Source organism: Ceratosolen solmsi, unplaced genomic scaffold (assembly GCF_000503995.2).
Source record: "Ceratosolen solmsi marchali unplaced genomic scaffold, CerSol_1.0 scaffold15, whole genome shotgun sequence".
NCBI classification, from domain to species: domain Eukaryota; kingdom Metazoa; phylum Arthropoda; class Insecta; order Hymenoptera; family Agaonidae; genus Ceratosolen; species Ceratosolen solmsi.
Window position 1 is genome coordinate 1,333,162 of NW_011948434.1, and position 17,884 is coordinate 1,351,045.

A 17,884-nucleotide genomic window follows, 5' to 3' on the forward strand; every position below is an offset into this window, starting at 1 on the left:
TTACCTTCAAATATTCATCTTTCTCATTTGCATATTTTATTTTTTATTTTATTCGCTGCTTTTTTAAAAAAACAGTAATGATAAATCAATGTCATACAAACAAAAACGTTTGGTTGAAAGAAATTGCTTATATCTATCAAATGTAAGGTTAGAAAACATCACACACATTATTCTTTCTTTCATTTCAATGAAAAAATATATTTGTTGATTAATAATGGCGTAGATGTGTGGAAATAATAAATGCTGTGTGAAAACTATTTTCGGATTAACACATTTTACAGTATAATCGTGTCTAAGCACTAGACAAGTTTTTTTACAGTTTTGTTAAATTTTTGTATAGCAATGTTTATAAAGTTCATAAAGTAAAAATATTTCCTTTTTACAAAATATAATTCCATGTTTAGCATGTTGCAGAATTAACATAGTCATTATTTGTAATGACTTACTATAATCGAAGTTCATTGTTGCTCTGAAATTCAAAGTATTATGAGGAAATGATTTTATAAAATAATTTTTTTTTTTGGGGGGTCTTTGATGAATTTCACAGTAAAGCTCTTTGTTCGCTTTGGAAACTAACCGAGCTAAACATATAATTTTTAAGGACAAAATTGCACTTTCGACTTTATTATAATTATAATTTAATATTTAGCATTGGACCAAAACAATAAAAATAAAAATATAGATTTCTGTAACAATGCACAAACCTTATTTAATTTAAATAAGATAGAAATTCAAATTCAATGACTGGCCTTTAAATGATTGAGTAGTACATTTTACAATTTTCGTGTAAAATTTAATGAAAATATACAATTTCCAAAAACGAAGTGAATGTTATCCCTTAATACTCACGTTTTGTGCATCGATAAGTACGGATGAATTATACAAGGCAGTTGTTTGAATTTCAGAGCATATACACATTTTATATACAAAAATCGTAGTTTTAACTTACATAATAAATTTTGTTTTTTAGAAGAATGAAAATATAAATCTAGGCAATCGGTTTTGTAGTGTAAGTAGTGATTTTACTAATTGAAAGTTCATTTTCTTAAAACCATAATAATTGACATAACATTATTCTATCACTAGTTTACAAAGATTGGTATAAATAATTCAATAAACAAAATTTTTGATATGTTCAACATGAAATTGAACATGTGTTGAATTTCATTTAGAGATTTTAAACACACAGAGGGTGTGGAAAAACTGGAAAACATATTGAATATTACTAAATTAATTAGATCTGTTATATCTAACTCTGTAATATTTTCTACTAACTAAATGGCTACAAATAACTTATCGATATTATGTACATTATAAAAGGACAATCACTATCGTAAATTAAATATTTACAATCATTTTAATACCAGATGTACATAAAATTTACTCCTACATGTTTGTAAAATGTAATCAATTTTTATATATTAAATTTGTTTTGTTAGTATCACTTTCATAATTTCTTTTTAATATTTTTTTTAGTTTCGACGCAGTAAATTGTTTAAATTTCAATATTTTGTGAATATGAACCTTTTGTGTATACATATCTGTGTTTTTTTTTTTAATTAATGTAGATATACATATTATGGTTAATAACATATTAACGACGTAAAAACAAAAAATTATAGTTACAGAGAATAATGAATAGTAAATACCGATCATAATCAAAATATTAACAGAATATAATAAATATATATATACGTAATATTGATACAATGAATTGTAAAACATGATAAAATATGTAGTTTTTATAAAGTGAATTTTTAAAATACTGAGTTTGACTTTAAGAAAATTTAGATAAATGTGTTGTTTTATATTTATAAATTTATAAATTATAAATATAATAGAATCATTAAATATTGATTTCTTAACAAGTACATATAATTTTATTTTTTATCAGACATCATTCATTTAAAATTCATCTCAATGTATTTCAAGCGCGTACACTATATCAAGATACGTATTTATTAAAAACTAACTTTAAATTTACCAAAAACTATAGCAATAATATATATGCAAGATCTTTTAATTTTTATAACTTTAGTGTAACGTTCATAGTAGCAGTGCAAAAATTGGTAACTAAATAAGTCATTAACTTAATAGTTACGTTACATTTATTGTTGTTTAAAGTTGGAATACGTTATGCGAAATATTTAAACAATATTATTTCCGTCACTATTCACAACAATATTTGTTCTCATAACCACAAATGCTTAAAACATAACTTTGAATATAAATATTTTATATTTTCAATTTAAATTATCTAACTCAGTAGATTAATAATATTTAATAGTATTTACGTTATTAATGTTAAAAATATTGTTAAAACGATAAAATTACTAATAAAAAGCAATACTTTTAAAGAAATGCAAGGTTTCATATAGTTGTCATATAATTAGTTGGCAATTACAATATTTAAAAAGTTCAGAGGTATTATTAAAACTAACAACAGTTCATTACAAATGAAATTATTTGTTTTGTAACGAAATAAATAGTCAAAGCATCATATTCGTGATACTAATGACGATTATTTATTTCGACGTCAATTAATGTTTAGAGATTATTTTAAAAGTAAAATAATACGTAGTCTCTCAAAATCATTAAAAATTAATCATGTATAATAACTATAACTATAGTTTTTAAAACATTTTGTTATTCATATGATTTTTAATACATTTCCTTTTCTAATAAATTAATTACGTTATACATACAATTAAAATGAATAAAGAATAATATTTAAATAACGAAAAAATAATTTGAAATTTAATTTTTATGGTATAAATAACCCGATTTATTATATTAGTCTAACGGATAACGTAACTCACATCCAAGCTAAGTATCAGCTTACTGGATACATACATAACATGTTTTCGAAAATGAAATATAAAATATATAAATTTAAAAGTTATATAGTCACAATACATGAAGCTGTTTACAAAGATATCGGTACTGTCAACATATTAAATACTGACTGATAATAATTGTTTTAGGATATTATCCTGTATATCCTATGTTGAAATAATGTCAATATAAAATATTGAAGATTGCAATTATTATGATATCGAAATTAACTCATTTTGATAAATCTACAATGTATACAAAACAGAATATCTTTCAGTAGCAGAATATTAACATAGGACGTGTTTGAATCATAAGTGGAAGCATTACTGACAAATGAATTGACTAATATAGCTAGCACAAATAAGATTGTAAAATAATTTTCGGGTAGGAAATTAAATGCTAAAGTTTTCTTCAACTGTTCTATTTCGTAACTAAATTTATTACTTTGGAGCAGTATATAATTAGTCTGATGGTACATACGGCTAACAATGATGGTACAGTTAATACAACCAAGAATGTCAACATACAGTAATATATACAGCCGTCTTACTTCGAAATTATATACCTGTATATATATATATTATATATATTATTATTGTTGGTCATAATTAGAGTTCTTTTATTATTGAGGTCAGTAACGTGTATATATATTGGAAATATTTTGTATATTCAGTATTATGTACATTGGATCAGTTTTAATTTTTCTTATATTTCGATACGTTTCAAGGTTGGCTAAAATTTGTTTATATACAAAACGAATGACCAAACTTATAATACAATTAGTTACAGTATATTGAACAGTATATTTATACAATCATTATTGGCAAGAAATGAGTTGTCTGAACGCATTTAATTTAATGCAATCAAATAACTATCGAAAACTGTAATTGTTTTTACTAGAATTGTTAATGTGTTTCTCGCTTTTGCGAATAAAAAATATAGATTTGTTAGGATACTTCTTATTGTCAAATCTACGTGATATTAAAAAATTATACAGGGTACAAGTGTGGTTATGAATATAAAGAATTGAACGTATTCAACTGTGATAAGCACAATTCAATTTGACTTAGATTTAAATTTCAGTACAATTAAAGATTCTATTGTATCACGATGCGACATGAATCTACCTTACAAACAATTGCTTGAAATACGACAATATTGGGACTGAAAATACGGAGACAAAATAAAAAACAACCCAGTGCTAGCTATATAAATAATGAAAGTAAAGGCAATAAATTCGATTCTCTGATTGATTTGTAACTGTAACCAAATATAATGTCACATACAAGTTCTAAGGTATATAAATGTTACATGTGAAAGTAATGATAATCATTAATAATTGATCTTTATCACTTTATATAAATCAACCTTTGATCTTAAAGCTATATTTGTTGAGCATTTCCAAACTGCAGGATTGGGTCAGTAAGCGACATCGTATTTCTATTGGATAAGTTTTCACCTTTTATATACAGATGACAGGTTGGAGTCAGCATAATTATATACAAATCTGCTGGAAGATGAAGCTAATACAAAAGTGTATAAACTATTTAATATTAGGTTTTATGTCATAATTTAACTTTATTAACTATTTAAACTAAATATATTTTAGCTCCTTATTGTGTTTACTAATATAGATTATGCAACTTAGTGCGATTATTTTACTACCTTTCTGTGCTTTTAAATGCTGTTTCAAAAGTAACATAGATGGTCTTAAAAATTAAATTCTATCATTCAGCATTGAAAGTTGTAACAAATATACATTTTAAAAAAATTTGGAATTGAAATATTTTATAGAGAAAATTTGGTTTTGCAGTAATTAATATAATGGATTTGATACACTAACAATTTACAGTATCAGAATTGTATCTATTAAATTTGGGTTCTAGAGCCTACAACTTACCGAAAGTTAATTCTCCAGCAAGAGCGATTTATTCTTGAATTAATACATAGGAATATGAATGTTGACCATAATTCATTTCAAAGTATTTTTAGATTAACAACACATACTGTATAAATGCGATGCTATCAACATATTAATTATCATCGCAATTTTTCTGCTTTTGATTAGATCCAGTATAAAATATTGTATAATTATATATATATATATATTTGTAATGCTTTTATCAGCAAAAAATATAATAGTGGTAGTATAGACAGCACGAATTTCATAGTTACTTTTATTAAAAATATTCTATGAGAGCTAGCTCTGAAAGCTAGTGACTAATAATATTAGATTGGACGTGAGAGGCATTACTCGTTACAAAATCAATTACTAAAATTATTTGACCACAGAAATGTATACATAGTTGGTTTATACACATATTTAGTCAATAATAATTGAGATATGGATTTACAAGGAATGGCCACATAAAATCGATAAAAAAAATGTGTTTTAAGTTCGCTATTTTAACTATATATACGAATATCCATAGATTGTCAAGTAATTGCTTGTAAATAATTATACATTTCAGATCACTGAGTATTGCACCTTAAAGTAATAATTATCAAAATTAAATTTCCAAGTGTTGCCTATAAAAACTTTTCACGAAAATTCTATTTCATTTAGTTGCTTTTTAAAAACACATTTTAATAAAGCTCAAATAATCAATGATAATGCAATCATCAAAGTTGCCTAAACATTTACTTTTCCATTAGGCGACGTGATGTACCACATGCGAAACTAATTAAAAAAACTTAAAAAAAAAACTTAATTGTAAATCCATACTTTATCTATGTACTTTTGGAACTTATTGAGATATTATAATAGAAATTATACCAAAAGTAATCAGAAAATCTGTTTTTTTGATTTTAAATAGTGTAAAACTAATTTTCATATCTAAAATTAATTCAATGAAAATGACTAAAAGTAAACTTTCGAATCATTTTAGTTAATGTACTTAATTGAATATAAATTCGTTTACACTTCTGATTTCAGATAGCTTTTTCTTTTGTGAAATCAGAAATATATGTTTAAATATTCTTCACTTAATATTGATGTCTATAAAAATATTTAATAATTTAAAACATTGAATATAAGATAATATATATCATAACCATATACATTTGCTTATAAAACATAAAATGTATTTTCAATGTGATTTAATAAAAAAAAAAAAAAAAAACAAGAATCATAATCAATACTTGAAGATTTTTCCTAATATTAAAAGCTTTACAGCTTTTATCTATATTTATATTTTATTTTTACATTTACAGATTAAATATTTATGAAATATAAAAATGTGAATTAAAAAATAAATATACTTTAATTAATTCACAATATTAACTGATGCTACTAATTAATTACTTTATTATTTTATATAGAAAAATAATATGAAACTTATTCCTCTAACAAAATAAAAAAGAACAATAAATAATTACGTCGAATCTTAACAGAACGTATTAATTTAGCATTTAAAATAGCAATACTATAAATTATCTTATTGTTTAAAATCAAGATAAAATTGATTTCCCGTTTACTTTTAGTACAAAATCCCTTTTAAATAATTATAACTACTAATCGTTACAATATTTTTTTTAGTCCTAGTTTTAACCTTTCTTGAGCGGGGTTCACTTTGATTTTCAACTGCTGTATGAGATCGAAGATTTTTAATGACGGTCCGACTTTAAAACCAGTAAGGTCAATAATTTGATCCTTGGTGAGGGTTAGCAACATCTTACCGTCAATCTTCCGTTTGCTGAAATTGTCGCAGTATGTAGCGCAATCATTAACACGTAAAAATTGGGCTACATCGAAGACGTTCCATTCAACTGGCACCAATTCTCCTAGCTCGGAATTTTTTTGCAAACCATCTGCCAGTCTTGGGATGTATTTGCTACTTGTAGCAGTCACCTATGAGTAAAAAAGTTTTAACAATAAAAATTAATTATAATCTTTATAACGTATAGTACATTTATATAAACTGAAGAATTTTATCAATTTTCACTTTTTAAAAGCAAAAAAATAATAAAAATTCTGTATATAAATTACTTTGAAGTCTTTACACTGCCATTTTATGGATTATTATGAAAATATTATTAAATTTACTTAATATGAATGAAACAAGTTATATTTATTTCATCATAATTATAAACGATACAAATCACAAATAACAAAGAAATAAATAAATATATGAATATATATCGTCCAGTTATACATATATTTGCTAAAGAATTTTTTAATAATATTTAATAGTTACATAAAACACAGTACTTTATAGAGTATTTAAGATTTCAACTGGAATACTTACGTTTATGTAGGATGTAGCAGTCCTTTCCTTGGGTGGTGGTGGACCTTGAAGGTCATTTTGGGAGTCGCTTGTTGATTGTCCTTGGCCACTGGTTGGACTAGGCAGAGTTTGATCCGGGCCCGCGGGCTCTTGTGCTGGTTCTGGTTCTCTTGCTGTAGCCTGTTCAGGTATGCTGCTTTCAAGATCACCACGTTCGCGTTCAATTTTCGTACCTTGAGTAGGTCCTAATTGTCTATCATAATGTTCGCGTGCCAACCGACGCTGTTGCTGCTGTTGTTGCTGCTGATGTTGATTATTCGTTTGTTGCTGTTGCTCCAATTGACGTGGTAATATATTCTTCGCGTAGGCGGGCTTATTACCGACGACTTTTCTTAATTTTCGTTTACCCTTACGTTTAAGGCCTCTCGGTGATTTTACTAGTGACGAAATCAAATTTAATGTATATTGTAAAATGTTTCAACTTAAAAACTTTTTGAAAATTTAATCAGAAAAATATAAACATTTAAAGATAAATCTTTATAAATAAAGTAAATGACCATTATTTTTCTATTTCAATTAAAATGGTAAAATAATGTAAAAAAAACAAGTTATATTGTAAATAAGATTTTATATTTAAAAAGTAGTATGGAAAATTTTAATTGGGTTGTATAATAAAGTAGATTTGTTTTACAAATAGTATAATCAAATTCTTGAACACATGATACACTGTAATACTGTAATACTTTTAATATAAATTGATTATATATTGTTATCAATTTGAAAAAATATTTTTAAATATAAATTCACAAAGCTATGCTTTATTTATTTATTTTAAAAACAAAAATCGAATATTTGATAGTGATTTTTTTTAATTTAAAATTAAAAAATGTGTTTTTATAAAAATAAATATTTTCATTTTACATGAATATCAAGTTTTTAACTAATATATGGCAAAACTAACTTATTAAATATTAGATGAATTTATTACAAATGAATTTTGAAATAAAAACAATTTGAATTTGAATGTTGCTTTATTTATAAAACCTTGTAAAAATATCTTCTCATAAATCAATTTAAATTTAGTTAAAATATTGTAGCTAATAAAATCATTTATGAATATCACGATATTCTTTAAAATTAAACATTATTATCTATCATTTACTAATTATAACAATTATTTAAAATTTTGTAATTTAAGAAATGTGATCATATTATACACATTGAAGAACAATGAATTTTATACCTGTAGGGCTAGTATTTTTTGTATGTACTCGTGGTCCTTCCAATTTGTGATCAACTAAGTCACACCATCCAACTGGATAGATATCAGGACTTTGGCAATCTAACCATTGATCATACTCATCTTCCCATCCATCGAAATGAACCCTTAGCAATCTGCCAATTACTCTAGTGATTGTTGCTACACAAACCAATCGAGGATCCATTAAATCTGCAGCTTCTAATCTCATACCCTCTATAAATCCATGCTGCGGGATTTCCTATAAAATTATTTTTCTTATTTATTATAGAAAAAAATGTATTCTTTTAAAATTTAAGTTATACTTTTATTAAAACTTCATTAGTTATATGAAACAATTGCAATTATTCATTTATTTTAAATACTATTTAAAATTGGAGCAACCATTTTATATCAGTTCTATATATTTATTTAGTTGTTTATTTATTTGTTGTTTAATATACATTATAAACGTGTACTATACAAATTATATTAGTACTTTTCATTAAAATTTTTTTTTAGTGAAATGAATATTTCAAAATTTATATATAATTTAACTGCATATTTTTATTATTAAATACTTACTCGATTAAAAAGTTCTGCTGGGGCAGGTATGGTATTAGTCTCTTCTAGATAAGAATCCCAAGTGAACGTCGTTGGATCGTACCCTTTTGGTGGCGTCAATGGTAAACCGTGTTGTGCACAAAATCCTACCGGAAAAATACAAGGCGAACATGAATGATAGCAGAACCAATCAGAGCCACTTGTATCTTCATCATAACTGTCGATTCTTATCATAATGTAACTATCCTTCAGTACTTGCATAACTGTAGCTGCACATATGGCTGATAGATTCAGTGGATCAATTGCTTCAATTTTCATTCCTTCCCGAAAAGTATATCCATAGTGCGCCAAATGATTCTTGGTCACGTAGAAAAGGTCACTCTTTGCATCATCCTCACTTAGAATAATTAAAATATATAATTTTTAAAATTGTATATACAACTGTAAAAATATACTAATAGTTTTTACAGTATACAATAAATACAACTCAAAAATTAGAATATTAATTTTTTACGAGATATGTTTTTCGGTATTTTATACATTAATTTTTAAGACTGAAATATTATAATATTGATTTTCATAAATTTAAAAATAAACAAAAATTTATTTGTCACACATTTTAAATTAATTAACAATTTATGTTATAATTGTTTAACAATTATCATGAAATTTTTTTACAATAAAAATAAAAAAAGTATATATTTTAATAAAAACTTCTTTTGTGATAATTAATAATATACATATATAAATATTTCAAAATTCTTGTCAAACCTTAATTTTTCCATTTCTATGCGTTGTAAATATTCAGGATATGCATCTAAGGTTTGACCGATATGTTTCGCCCAACCAACTGCATGAATGAGAGGCGAATCTTCGTGGCACCAGAATCCATTATCCTCTGGTGACGAGTCATAGTAACGCACGTGTAAACGTTTACCTACAATTTTTTGAATGGTAGCTACTTTCACCTGAGAGATACGATTTTTATCAACAACCTCGAGATGCAAGCCGCAACGAAAGCGAGATTTCATACTATCATTAACTTTACTATAGAAATTGGTTGGGAGAGTTCGAGCTCCTGTTAGTCGACGCATAAGAAAATCCTTCCAATCCTTATATTTATTAGCTATTGCTACATTTAAGAAACAAAATATTAAGTTTCGATTTTAATTTGATTGAATAAACTATTAAGTAAATTGTGAGAAATACTAAATTATATAGTTGATAGCTAACTCAATTTAAAAAATAAAAGATGTAATTTATATTAATAAACAAAAATGTATGCAGCAATTTAAATAAAATTTAACGCGAGAATGTTTCTTTCCCGTTTGAAACTCTTATAATTTCGAATTAATATTTAACTTACATATACCACAAATTAATCAATTTTATTTATTAATTTATAAATTACACATAATACTTATTAATAACGTAATAAAACATTGTTATTATTTTTTTAGTACAAGTATAGGTTAAATATAAAACGTAATAAAACATTATTTTTTTAACACAAGAATGTGATAAAATAAAAATATGTTTGATACGCATACAAAAAATTTATTACCAAAGGATTAAGTAATTAAATGGAAATAACTTACTATTTGGTGGAATGAGTGGTTTTCCTATAGTTGCACACCAACCAACAGGATGTATATCATTTGAGCAAAGAGAGACCCAGAAATCCTTTTCAACACTGTGACCAAAGCCTTCATATCTTAATAGAGCTCTATAACCAGATATACGAAGAACAGTTGCTACCCAAAACGAATCTGGAAAGGCTTCACAAACCTCATCGCAGTCAGTATTTTCTACTTCTACTTTCATACCAACTGATATATTATCCCATATTTCCGATATCGGGGCCTGTAAGCAGAAAAAATTATGTCAATTATGTAAAGTATTAAAAAGCGGAGTAACTGTATTAATTTGAAATTAAATTTTTCTTCTAAATATTTACTTTTGTAAAATTAAATCATACTTACATGTTTAAAACATGAAACAGGAGCTGCACAAAAACCAGGTGTTTTTAATTGAGGTGTCCAATCATACGATCCAGCCATTTCAGCGGTACGTTTTCTTCTGACAGGCAATTCTTCTGGCATAACTGGTTCAGCTGGTATTATTGCTTTTATTTTCTCTTTTTTTATCTGCTCCTTAGGTTGAATAACTTCTTCTTTTATAGATATCTATCAAACATATACTGTATAAGTATCTAATAAATAAAAATCGTATAGAATATGCTCTCAGAATTCTTTTATATACTGTGAATTATTGTAATACAATTATATAAATTATTAATAATAAAATTATTAACAGAATAATTGTTATTATCAAGTTAATGAAATTTTTTTTTCATAACTAAATATTAATGACTAATAAATTTTTACCTTACTCAATGGTTTTACATCATTTGATAAATTAATATCTACATTTTGCTCTATGGAATGAGTTGGACTATAAGTTGAATCTGCATGAGGTGCTGTATGCTCTGAGGATCGAGCACATGCTCGACTACAAAATCGTCGTTCTTTTGTATAAAAAGCGTGTTTTACTCCAATAGCACCACACTTTTCACAAACAGCTATAAAATATTTAATTCATACATAAATAAGTTTCATTTCATTTCAATATAATTTAAATTTAAACATATGCATGCACACATAAACATACAATCACACACACGTACTTCTTGAATTATTTAGCATAACATGTTATTTGATTTTAAGGTACTTATCAAATAAATAAAAAATATGATTTATAAAACAATTTATTTTGATTAACTAATAAAATTAATTGAACTGAATACATAATTAAGTAATATATTATTGAATTTAAAAAAATTTATGTGAAACACACCTATACCATCTTTCCGAATTGGTATGAAATTTAAATCTGTATGAGGTTGGTATGCTATCGGTGTTTTTAAAACTAAGCCTGGATGCTTAATAGGTTTAATTTTACGATTTCGAATATCTTGTGTTTGTGTGGCTGCATTACTCACTACTTGCTCTCTTTCTTCATCGACCGTATAATCTTCCAGACCAAGATATTCATTCATTTCTTGTCCATCAGTTTGATCATACTCCTATAACAATAAGATTGTAATATTATGCACTATTTTTTAATAGAATTTTCCCAAAATATTGTTATTAAGAAAAACTAACTTGTTGAATATCTTGAACATCCACACCTTCCATGGGTTCTTCTGATTCCGAACATTCATTATGAAATTGTGGAGCCAAATATCGCACCATAGTAGTTGGTGGAATTTGATGATTTCTTATATCATCAAAAGAATGAGGTCCATGAGAATAAAATGAGCTTTCTGCTTGTCTGGGATCTATCATAAGTTCTTGTGTTGGATCGTTATGAACCATCATGTCTCCCATCCAGACCATGCCAAGCTCTGGCATGCCAGGAATAGCTGCATAAACTTAAAAATAAATAAATAATTATTAAATAAAGTTAATACGAATATGTATTAAAGTCTTTCTCTAAGAAAACAAAATAGTTTGTAATTATGAATAATTTGGAAATTATCATTCATTTTTTAATAACAACAAATGGATTTTTACATATTTCAACAATATTTTTTAAAATAATTAAATTTAATCAGACTATATTTTTTGTATTATTTATGTAAGAAAATTGTACTGAAGAGTTGCTAATATTAAATTTATAATAATAGTAAAGTTATAATTTTTGGCAGGCACTTAACTAATGAAGTTATCGATTAATGGTATGAAATTGCAAAGTATATCTTAGATTTTTTAAATATATATAGTAATTATTAGTAAACAATTTCTATCATTTTAAATAAGATAGTAATATTGAAAATTTTAATAGCCCAATAGTTATGGATTGTTTTTTTCATTCGACTTTAAAAATTATAATTCTAACATTAAACGTATGTAAATATCTAATATTTATTTTTAGGGTTGTTAATTAAATAATTTGTATATTCGTAATGAAAAGGAATATTCTAAATATTTATTCGAATTGTTATTTTATAACATTTTATAATTAAAATTAAAAATTTGGTGAATTTATTACAATGTCTTTATGATCGTTTAACAAATTAGCCTTATTGCGATTATCACGATTGAAGGAATAGTGACGAAGGATGTAAAGGATACGAAAGATTTGTCATCAAACACTTATTGTTGTTTGGAAAGTGACGCCAGGCGTCGTTTGCTGAGCTTCCAACAACGTACATACCTCGTCTAACCTCTAACGCACGCCAACCCTATGCTAAACGATAGAATAAAAAGCAACGATGCTTGGGCACATACTAAAAAGGCGCTACTCACACATGTTTATGATGATAGTGCCCTCCACTATGCATTCACTATAAAAAATTAAGAGTCCATCGAAGAAGTGGTAACGGGTTATACAACTACAGAATGATGAAGCCGAGGGTCATTGAGTAATAGAGTGTATGAAAAAAAACAGGAAGAAAGGAAGAAAGAATAAGATAGAGATAGATAGATAGATATGTAGATTGGATGAATAGATGGGCAGGTGAATGGATGGATGAATGAATGTATGAATAAATGAATAAATCAATGGATAGATGGATGGATGGATGACTGGGGTGGGGGGTCTATGGATGACTGGATAGGTGGTGGGGGGTGTATGGATGGGTTGGTGGGTTGATGCATAGATGGATAGATAGATAGATGAATGGATTAATGTATGGATGGTTTGAAGAATGGATGAGTGGATGGATGAATGTATGAATGTATGGGTGAATGGATGGATGGATGGATGGACGGAGATAGCTAGAGGTATAGTGAGGGCGTACGTGAGCATGTGAGGGCGTGCGTGTGCATGTGAGTGATACGAATGTGTGTGGAAATGTTAGAAAATATAATTCCAATAAGGTACAATAGAGTAGGAAGTATTGTTAAGGCGAATACGAACCATTGGGAGCCTGCATGTCCATGATTGTCTAATGAGTTAAGTAACCAGCGATGGTCTTCTTGGGATGGCCCGTGCCCTTGGTTTTCACTGCGCTAATTGCCTTTAGACTATAGCTTTCTCTCTTCGGTATAACGCGGCTCCGGTCTCGAGCGCCCGGCCGAATATTACCGGCGCTCTTCACGGTACTGCTCCCGCTGCTGCTGCGCGCGACGCGCTTCTTTCTTCATCCCGACGCCGCTGGGCATAATAGTGGCGCGGTCTTGCAGGACTATCATTCGCAAGGGTCCCCTTACCTCACGGATAAGCGTCTTCGTACGACAGCGAGGGAGGCGCTGCAGCCAAAGAAAGGACGCATATCCTCTTCTTTCTTATGTCTCCTTCCTTCTCCTTGTTTCTGGTATACTCACTCCACTGAACTTTTTTGACTTGCGTCTCCGTCCACAGAAATCGTGAACAATGACTGAAAAATAGGAACCAAACAACGGTGACAACGCACTTCAACCCACATTCAATCTTGAAAAAATATTACCCGCCGTAACCATAAGCCGCAGACCAAAATCCGAAATCTGAAGGCTTGCTCGGTCTATACGCAGCGCTGCAGCCCCTCCGCGACAGCCTTTTGGTCTACGCGTGGAGGTGCTGCCGCGTTCGACTCCTCCGCTTCCATTCACTGCCCTTTGTGGCGGTTTCTTTGAATCATGCGTTGCTATCGGAACTGCAATGGGAATGCGCTTATCGTTGTATAGTATCACTTTTCTGGACTGTGAGGATTTCCGACAAGTCAGCTGTTTCAACGTCGATCAGCAACTGTCCAGTACTTGAATGAACCTCCCATTTTTCTAACGAATAACCGACGCGAGTCAACTGGTCCCATGTTTATACAAAGTTTTCACCTCTATATTTTCATAATTTTATATTTAATTTGATAATGAAACTATTTCATTTAAGGCAATATAATACTTACGTTACTTTACCTTGATTTCAAATCTATCAATTGAAATTAGCTCCGGTTTGTTATTACGATTTTAAATGATCGAAAAGAAGTAAAGTTCGATAGAAAATTAATAATGTAGAATACGGTTATTCAATTGCTTTAAAGAATATTCATTAAAATATTTTTCTAGTGTCTTACGTAATTTATTTATGCAATATCCTCGCTTTACGTAATCTCAATATATTTAAAATATATTTATTGAACTGAAAATATATTGATTGAATTAATATACAATTAACAAAATATAATTGCATATAAAAGATTGATGACATTTAATTAATTTTCTTTTGAAAAAATATACCATTTCGTAGAACGTGAAAAAATAATTTGTGAAATAGACGAAAGAATTTCAAGTTTCTATGCGAAATGAATAATACATATACTTTAATTAAAAATGAAACCCATTTATATTGGTATATAGTTCTCGTAAATAAGTATGTAAATTAATATAACAAACTTTTCTATAAATATTTAAGCTTTAAAGTTTTGCTATATATATCAACCCTAGTTTATAGAACTTATCATTACTCTAATATTTAAATTAACACGTGGTAATACAGCTTTTTATGTAATATAGATACACATAAAATAATACAATAATTGAGGACAAATTTAAATAATAGTAAAAAAAACAATAAAGAAACATATTGAATAAAGGAAGAAAGAAGAATTACAAAATAAAACATTTTGCCAATCTATGCGATTTTGTTTACATTCTAATTAGTTAATTATAGATTAATTCTTATATGTTTCTTGTATGCTTTACGTAGTATAATACGCTTTCTTAATAGAATTCAAAATGATATTATTATACCTCATATTTTAATGAAATTTTAATAAAATTTGTAATTAATTCATATTTATAAGATATATACTTTTTAAGATAATTAATATAATTCCGTATTCAAAATAGATCATGAAAATATAGATGAAACATATAATATGCAAATAAAAGATTATCGAATATAACGGTATGTAGTAATATTATTCTCCCAATAAAGTCAAAATATCAAAGTATTCATATTCAATAATATAATATGCTTACACAATACTGAAAATAACATTATGTTTGTTAATGGCTTTGTATTACCATCAATATTTACATTATTTTCCTCGTCAGAATTCTGATAGTCAATATAAATGGTATATATAGTCAGCGACAGGAAGTTTATCTTCTAGAATCTATGTAATAACAGTTTTAAGATATTCTTGATTGAGCGGTTGTTTGAAATATTTGTTACGAGAAATATGGGTCTCAACTGGGAAATCAAAAGTGGTTTATAAATTATAATAGATTTTTTTCTTATACTAGACCTTCTATTTAATTCTGTTTCATTCATCTAACACTATACTTATTCCACCAAATATTTGAAACGTATGCAATAATTAAATAGTACGAAACTGATATTGTGTAGATTTTAAAAAAACGGTCAACTTTTTTCATTTAATAAGAGCAATGGTATTGAATATTTATAGCAAGGTAATTAATGCAGCCATTTGTATATTTATAATGAAGATCTAAGCTCATTGGTTCTCAATAATGTGTTGAATATTAAATGTAAATCGATATAATATTGAAAAATAAAATATATAAATGTATAATAAAGTCAGTAAACATATTCAAATAATACGATTGTAATTAATGGAGAAATATGTAGTAAAATATATATTATGTATATTAAATATTACTTACAATATCAAATCTACAGTAATGATTAAATTATATTAAATTTTGTTAATGATATGAAATGCAAATAATTATAATTCGTTAGTTAAGAAATAATATAACATTTCAGTATTGGTAATTACTGCGTTTTGTTGAGTTTCATATTGAAATTATGGATAATCGAAAAAACCAATAAGCTTTGATTTTTATTGCACTTGCCTCAAATGAGCGTTAATCACTACTTTAGAAGATTTATAGTGATCTAGTGATTTGATATATTCTTGATTCCATTAAAAGAAAAAAGTTTTATATAAAAAATATACATAACGGTCATATAGGACAAATATTTTAACAAGAATCTTAAGGTAAAAAAAATCAATATTCTGTGCTTTTTAAGTCGTTATATTACGATCGTAAATAATTTTATTGTTAATATTTTTATATATAATTTATTTTTCTTGTATTGGTATGTAGAAATAATAATGAAAACTCTATCAACATTCAATTTAAAAGTACCATGGGGTCACATTGCTGTGAAAGCATGGGGTAACATAAAAAATACTGGTGTTTTAATGGTACATGGAACCTTAGACAATGCTGGAGCATTTGATCGATTGGTAGCATTATTACCACATGATTTTTATTATGTTTCTATTGATTTACCTGGACATGGATTCTCTTCACATTATCAGAATGGAATAAAACTTAGTTTTTTTACTTATGTACTAGCAATAAAATATGTTTTAGATGAACTGCAATGGAAGCATGCATTTTATATTGGTCATAGTCTTGGAGCTCAATTAGGTTTATTTTTTTCATTAATTTATCCAAAAAGAATACAAAAGTTAGTTTTAATTGATAGTATTATTCCAGAATTGATTGTAAAAGATGAAATCATTTCAAGAATTAAAAAAGAATATGAATTCATATCCAAAAAATATAAACAAAATAATTTACATCATTATACAAAAGAAGAAGTTATGTTTGCTCTTAAATATTTGAGGAAAAATTGCTTAACTTCTGAAGCAGCAGAGGCATTATTTGAAAGATCAGTTACTAAAGTTAATGAAAATTCTTATATTTATAACCGAGATATTAGAGCAAAGATATTTATTATACCTTTCATGGGTTTTGATCAATACTTACATGTATTGAATGAAATAAATGGTGAAATATTAATATTAGCAACAGACACTCTATTATATAAAAGGCACATTATATTTGAATTATTAAATTTTTTTAAAAGTTATAATATACATGTTATCAGAATTAGAGGAAATCATGATGTCCATAACAATTATCCTGAAAGGATTTCAGAACATATATCAAGATTTATTAAACATTTTTCTAGTAAACTTTAATTGTAAGTATTATTATAAAGATTATATTAATAATTTTCCAATAATATATATTTTATAAATCTAAATTGTTGATAATAT

The 17,884-nt window shown here is 26.8% G+C and overlaps 2 protein-coding genes across 3 annotated transcripts; one reads left to right on the plus strand and one right to left on the minus strand.

The window, feature by feature from the left end:
* Positions 1 to 6,309: 6,309 nt before the first annotated feature.
* Positions 6,310 to 14,515, minus strand: LOC105364719 (polycomb protein Sfmbt). 2 transcript variants are annotated; one of them, XM_011502726.1, is made up of 11 exons: positions 13,786 to 14,515; positions 12,027 to 12,295; positions 11,719 to 11,947; positions 11,250 to 11,443; positions 10,845 to 11,048; positions 10,461 to 10,725; positions 9,634 to 9,994; positions 8,884 to 9,259; positions 8,305 to 8,560; positions 7,083 to 7,498; positions 6,310 to 6,685 (listed from the first exon to the last, which is right to left on the minus strand). In XM_011502726.1, the coding sequence occupies exons 1-11, from the start codon at positions 13,805 to 13,807 to the stop codon at positions 6,356 to 6,358; spliced, it is 2,922 nt and encodes a 973-aa protein (XP_011501028.1). In that variant the 5' UTR covers positions 13,808 to 14,515; the 3' UTR covers positions 6,310 to 6,355. The 2 variants fall into 2 exon arrangements, with proteins under 2 accessions (XP_011501028.1, XP_011501029.1); XM_011502727.1 differs by lacking the exon at positions 13,786 to 14,515 and adding an exon at positions 13,173 to 13,357.
* A 2,263-nt stretch (positions 14,516 to 16,778) lies between these two features.
* LOC105364720 (serine hydrolase-like protein) lies at positions 16,779 to 17,806 on the plus strand. Its single transcript, XM_011502728.1, has 2 exons — positions 16,779 to 16,810; positions 16,920 to 17,806. The coding sequence occupies exon 2, from the start codon at positions 16,928 to 16,930 to the stop codon at positions 17,804 to 17,806; it is 879 nt and encodes a 292-aa protein (XP_011501030.1). The 5' UTR covers positions 16,779 to 16,810; positions 16,920 to 16,927.
* The last annotated feature ends 78 nt before the right edge of the window (positions 17,807 to 17,884 follow it).

Coding starts and splice junctions, on each gene's coding strand:
- LOC105364719 (XM_011502726.1), bottom strand. CDS start 13,807: ATGGACATGCAGGCTCCCAATG. Junction 12,296..13,785: donor GGACATGCAGGCTCCCAATG/GTTCGTATTCGC, acceptor TTTATTTTTAAG/TTTATGCAGCTATTCCTGGC. Junction 10,726..10,844: donor CTGTTTCATGTTTTAAACAT/GTAAGTATGATT, acceptor TTCTGCTTACAG/GCCCCGATATCGGAAATATG.
- LOC105364720 (XM_011502728.1), top strand. CDS start 16,928: ATGAAAACTCTATCAACATTCAATTTAAAAGTACCATGGGGTCACATT.